Below are 6,249 nucleotides of genomic sequence, written 5' to 3'. Positions count from 1 at the left end.
TTGCTGATGGGAACTTGGGTCCCCCTCGCAGTGCTGGTGCAGCGAGCCGTTTGGCCGATGCAGAGCGGAGTGCACGTGCTGGGGTGTAAAGTGTAACTTTTTATTGCTACTGCTTTTACTGAAATAACATAAAATAGCATCCTTTTGGTGTACTGTACTTATTCCATCTTGTAAATGGCTCATTGCATTGGTAGACTGTCTCCTTCAAAATGTATCCAGGGCACACACGGGTATAAGAATGCCTTTTATTTCCCATGGCAATTAAGTATTTCAAATGACAAATGCCTTCATCACGCATTCGTGCACACACCTGTATTACTGTATATTGCACTAATGAGTGGTGGGAGCGGAGGTTCTTTTTCAATGTGCAGGCCTAATTGGACAAAAACAATGAAGTGATACATCATCAATAGTGAGGGGAGAGAAGGGATGAATCCTCTTGATGCTGCCTCGCCTTCCAATCACAATTATTTAATCTAGTTTGCACCTTTTTATTATCAAAGGTATTATTTTTGAATCATTGGGCTGACATATTTAACCATGTTGTAATCACATGTCTGTTGGACATTCTCAGGGTGAGTATTTCCCCTGTATGCGCTGAGATTTTCCATGTATCTGTCAAGTATTGAGAGCTCTCTCCTTTGTTTAATTAGTTAATCCTTTGGTCTTGGGACTCCTTGTTGGACCAGGTGTCTTTAGTGACCCAAGAGGAATCTGATTATTTTTTACAAAAAGAGGATTAACTATCTGTTGTTTACCTAATGTTCACCCGTGCAGATTTGCTCGCACTTTATTGTGAAATATGTTGTTTGTATTAAGATGTCTAGTGTTAGACCTTTTTTTAAAGCATCAATACAATAAACCAATGTACTTGTTGGAGCGAGAGCTCTTATTATTCTAGGTTAGTCTCTTTTCCCTGTCTGGCATCCCATCCTTGCTTGCATTTGTAAGCTGCTTGACAGAAAAGGCTGTGAGGCTGACTGAAAATTGACAAAACAGAAAAGGGGAGTTGAAGTGTGTTAGATAGAGCATGGTACTGACTTTGAAGTCTTGAGAATGAAGAAGTGGTTCATGAGAAGCGGTATGACTGTTGTCTGATGTGTCTTGTGGCTAAATGCTCACACTGATGACAAAGACTCTCATGAGGCCTCTGTAACGCTCCAGTCTGCCCAACACCGTCATCAAATGCCTGTTTCCACTTTGCCAGCCGGTGATGTCAGTGTGGCTGATGTTTCTCCAGGTTTGTCCTCATGTACCTGATATCTTCCAGCCTGTGCTACCACAAGCCTCAGGGTGTCCCCCAATACTGTCAGCTAGTTTCTTATTTAGATGACACAGCTCATCACAATTTATATCAAAAGCTATTTAACAGGCAGTTTATTCCAGCCACACTATGTAATCATATACTTTGTGGTGTTGACCTTTTTAAAAAGTTGATCTGTTGTTGACTTAAATCCATGAATGCTGTCATTAAGGGTTTAGGGTTGACGCTGGTCTCTAATTTATTTAAAGACATTGGCTGATCTCAATACAGATAATCATCAAGTTGGCTTATTTATAGAGAAGATTTAAAGCAAACGTTGACCAAAGACCTTTTTAAGTGATTGATGATTAAAATGAAAAACTAAAGACGATAACTTTGTTAGAAGGCTACAACTTGTACAAATCATCGCCATACCTCATGTGGTTTTCTTTGGGTAGTTGGATACACTGATGCAATATTTTACAACATAAATTATGTATACTGCTCCTGATTAGCGTGCTACATAATTTCGTTTTTTGGCAACCACATTCATCTTTCCTTTCAATGTTCTAGTTCAGGGGTGTCAAACTCAATTTCATCACGGGCCACATCAGCATTATGGTTACACTCAAAGGGCCGGTTGTAACTATATTCTACATTGTATATTAATACTGAAGAGATCAAAACTATAAAAGAACATATATGGAATTATCTAGTAAACAAAAAAGTGTTAAAAATCCTGAATATGATTTTATATTCTTCAAATTAGTCCCCTTTTGCCTTGATGACAGATTTGCACTCTTGACTTCTCTATATACATGTATAATATATATTAAATAATGTATTATATTACATTATCGGCACTGCATTGGATTATTATCAGTTCCGTTAATAACTTCCTAAATAACTTCTTAAATAACTGCGTCTGAAAGCAGAAGTCTAGGGCAAATAATTGAAAGCAAATATTCAACAATTACACCTATTGTATATTATATTCTTTACACGCTCTAGCAGGGCCACATAGAATGAGGTCGCGGGCTGGATTTGGCCCACGGGCCTTGAGTTTGACACCCCTGTTCTAGATGGATATCTACCTTTTCCTGCATACCTTACAGAGCCATTTGAACTCATGTTTTTACAGCAAAAAGTTATTAGAAGTGGTTTAGTTTTAGTGTGTAAACATTAGATTACCAATTAGGTGAAACCCAGAGCACGGACTAGTTTGACACTTGAACTTTCATGTTTCACATTCACAGTAAATGGCTATAAAGTAAAGAAAATTGTCAAAACCATGACAGAAACGGTATCATTTTACTGCGTTGGGAGGTTTAGCTGGCAACGTGAGATGTGCAGATGGCTTTGCCTGCTGTGGCAACATAAGTGGCCACATAAGTGTTTCTTTGACAGTAAATGGGGAAAGGCTGAGAAAATGTGTTAATGGATTTGTTCATATATCAGCTTTCAGTTTTAAACATGTTAAGACTCTGATAATTACAACTTACCTTTTATAAGTTATGCTCAGGGAGGAATGGGCTTTAAATAGTCGATCCACCATAACGCCTGAACAGACCCACCACCACTAGGTGTTCCAAGTTTAATTGTGTCAGAAAAACATGAGCCGAGTTTTCCAGTGCATACTTTTGGGAGGTGTCACACGCCCACACACACACACACACACGATCAGTAATGAAGTATTTGCTGTGTTTGAGATAGTGGCTGACTCAACCCTTTGAATCAAGTTTAGCAAACACATAACCCTTTTCTATCGCGGTAAGTCTTAGTTTTCTCCCTTTATTTCATGGTTAAAATGTGTTAAATTAACATACACGTCCTTGATGTGTGGTGCTTTAAAGTGTTGAGTTGGCCTTGGAGGGAGAAAACATCAAACCAGGTATTTTTTGTCTTTTCTGATTCCAACTATTTTCCACACTGGCCGGACATTTATTAGCTATATCGATGCCAACCTGCTCTCAAAAATACTCAGGGTAAATGAATTAAATCAACACAAACACTTTTAATGAGCAGAAAAAAACACATTGATGAAACAGAAAATTGTAAAAAGCACATCAAATATTTGGCTGCACTGAGGTCTCACTTAGCGCATACAGAGTACAGACACTAAACACATGTCTTAAAGTCTAAAGACACACTAACTAAACAAAGTAGGCTTTACAACGGTTCTTATAAAACACACCACAAAGCATTTATTTCATGATTGTTACAAAATACAACAAACTAGATTCTCATTAGGCAAAGTGAATTTTTTTTAGTTGTATAATACAGAAATAGGACTGAGAATATGTTCAGAATATATACATTCTCACCTAATCACAAAGGCTACTTACTGTTATATGTGAGGAATGTGCAGCTGTACAGGTAGCAGGGGATATTGTAATGCTACTTGTAATCTTGCCGACACCTTTGACATGACAGCCACTGGCGAGCACTTGAGTCCTTTGCTCATGTCGGAGATAGTATGGCCCAACAGGCTGCGGGATGCTGTGGGTAATACCTGTCAGGGACTGGATGTATGGACTGCCTAGATGAATATGGATCTTGCTATCCTCTGTGGCGATGATACCTGGACTTGTATCGGTGCTGTTGGACCTCTGATGTTGCCAGCTGTTCTGCCGCTCCGGTGTCTTGCAGTAGGCTTGACTTGCAGCTTCCATCGGCTCTGGAGAACAGGTCCGGACTGTTACGATCTGGATTGGAGAGTTGCTCTGGTCGGGTGTCGCAGACCGTGATGAATTTGGACTTAACATCCGTGAGATGGGTGTACCGTCAAGTGGGGAGATGGTGCAGTCAGGGCTTGAAGGTGGGGTGTTACAACTGACTGCAGACAGAGCTGTGTTCTGAATGATGGTTATTCTCTGCTTAGGCGAGGCTCCGCTTGTCGGAATGAGCGCTGTGCTGGTGTAGGACGTAGCTGCGTCTCCAGTGGGGCTGCTTATCTCCAGTGTGGCCGTGTTGAGTATATGATGCGGTGTTACTTTGATGTGCAAGGGCTGCCCGGGTGTGTGCGTTAACATCATCACCTCTCCGCTTGGGGGCATATCTACTCCGTCGGCAGAGGGGCTGCTGTATGGGCTTATGTTATTATTCGCACTGTTCAAGCTGTTAAGGCTGTTGACGAGAGACCTTCTTCTATTCATGACTTCAGTGTTGTGGTTCGGGTCCTCATTCTCGCTCTCTTCATCCTGTTTCTCGCTGTAGTCAGATGTCAGGCTATCAGTCTGAACCTCTTTGGTGTTCGGGCAAAGGTCAGGAAAGAGTTGTCTGTTTGAACCAGGTGTAAGACTCTTGATCTGTCTATGCCGGTCTATCTCACTGTTCAGTTCCTTCATCTCTCTGGCCAGCTCTCTGTTACTGGCTTCCTGCTGGCTCAGTTTCCTCTGCAGTGTGGAGTGGTCGGTCTGAACCCTGCAGATGGACTCATCTGTCCCCATCAGCTTCTGAAGTTTGTCTTTCAGGGTATCCACCTCTCTGCCTAATAATCTTGACTTGACCTGCTCCTTCTGAAGACGGCAAAGGAGAAGGTGCTCCTGGTTGACCTCCTGCTTTTCTGCCTGCTCATACCTGGAGAGCTCCCTCTTTGCCAGCTCGAGCTCTTCAGTCAGAGCCTGGGACAGCTTCTGTTCGTCGTTGAACCTCGCTTTCAGGCCGGCAAAGTCCTCCTCCACCTTTATTAGCTCTTCTTCCATCATCTCCTTGTCTTGTAGTCTCTTTTGCAGCATCTCCAGCTCCCGGGTCAATTCTTTGACTTTGTTGTCGTCTGTTTGGCAGTGGTGGTTAGCGTTGTTTGGAATTGAGCTGTGAGTGTACTTCTCCTCTTTTTCTTTTCTGTTTTCCAAGAGCTGTAACTTTCTCTTCATTATGATTATTTTGTTCTGTTGCACTATGTTCCTCTCCTCCTCTGTTTTGAGTCTGTCTTGGAGCTCATGTCTTTCCTCCACCATCCCCTTAACCCTGTCCTCTAACTCTGCCTTGCATCTCAGTGCCTGCTGCTTCTCTTCTCTCAGTCTCTCTGTCATTGATGTCAAATTGCTTTGCTCGTTCTTGTTGCCCTCCTTCCTGTTGAGTTGTTCCTCCGCCTGTCTGAGCTTCTCTGCCATGGTCTTTCTGTCCTCCACCAGAGCTACGGTCAAAGTCCTGAGCTTTGCCAGGTCCTGTCGAATCACCGCCTCGCTCTTTCCCATCTGGCCTTCAACTCCCTCGAGCTCTCTCACTCTAACTTTCAGTGTGTCGAGCTCACCAGACAGCATCTTCCTATCCTCTCTCTCTCGCTCCAAGCTTCCCTTCAGAATACTGCAGTCCTGTCTGCTCTTGCTTAAAGCCTCCTCTACCCTGTCCAGTTCAGTGATTCTGCCATTGAGCTTATCCACCTCAACTTTCAAACTGCGGCAGTGGCTGGCCTCCCTCGCTAGTCTGCGGTCCAGCTCTCGACACTGGTCCCACATACGTATCAGCTCCTCGTCCTTTCCCTCCATTTCCACGACCCTTCTCCTCAGCAGCTCGACCTCGGACAGCAGGCTCGGGGCTGTCATGATGCTCTGTCTTTGGTCGGGGATGGACACTTGATTTTGTTTCAGTTCCTCCTTCTTTGCTCTGGGGTGAGCGGCACTAACCTCCTGCTGGATGTGATCAGTGATGGCGGTCAGTTCTTTGACCCGATGCCTCTGCTCCTCCAGCAGCTCGCTCAGACGCTGTTGCTCGCTTACAACCAGCAGTGCAAAAGCCTTCAGTGAGATCAGCTCGCCCTTTAGATTGGACACATCTCTTTCACTTTTCTTGTCCTTTATCTCCTGGTATTCTCTCTCTTTCACAACCAGGAGCTTGAGTCTGTAGAGAAAAAAAAACAAAAGACGCTGATGTGAGTGGCCCGGTTGAAATGTGTAATTTATACTTAATTCAGCCTCCAAGGACACTTCGTAGTATTTAAACTTAACCTCATGACCACCACTTTTAAACACAAATAGTTTCCTAAGTGGTTCATTTCCAGCATA

The 6,249-nt window shown here is 43.2% G+C and overlaps 1 protein-coding gene across 1 annotated transcript; it reads right to left on the bottom strand.

The window, feature by feature from the left end:
- Positions 1 to 3,237: 3,237 nt before the first annotated feature.
- On the bottom strand, positions 3,238 to 6,084 carry LOC307030769 (filamin A-interacting protein 1-like). The gene has a single exon (XM_079667411.1). It carries the CDS (start codon positions 5,788 to 5,790, stop codon positions 3,568 to 3,570), a length of 2,223 nt encoding a protein of 740 aa, XP_079523537.1. The 5' UTR covers positions 5,791 to 6,084; the 3' UTR covers positions 3,238 to 3,567.
- Between the last annotated feature and the right edge of the window lie 165 nt (positions 6,085 to 6,249).

This window comes from Notothenia rossii (genome assembly GCF_949606895.1).
Source record: "Notothenia rossii genome assembly, chromosome: 2".
NCBI lineage: Eukaryota > Metazoa > Chordata > Actinopteri > Perciformes > Nototheniidae > Notothenia > Notothenia rossii.
This window is presented reverse-complemented; position numbering and strand designations above follow the sequence as displayed.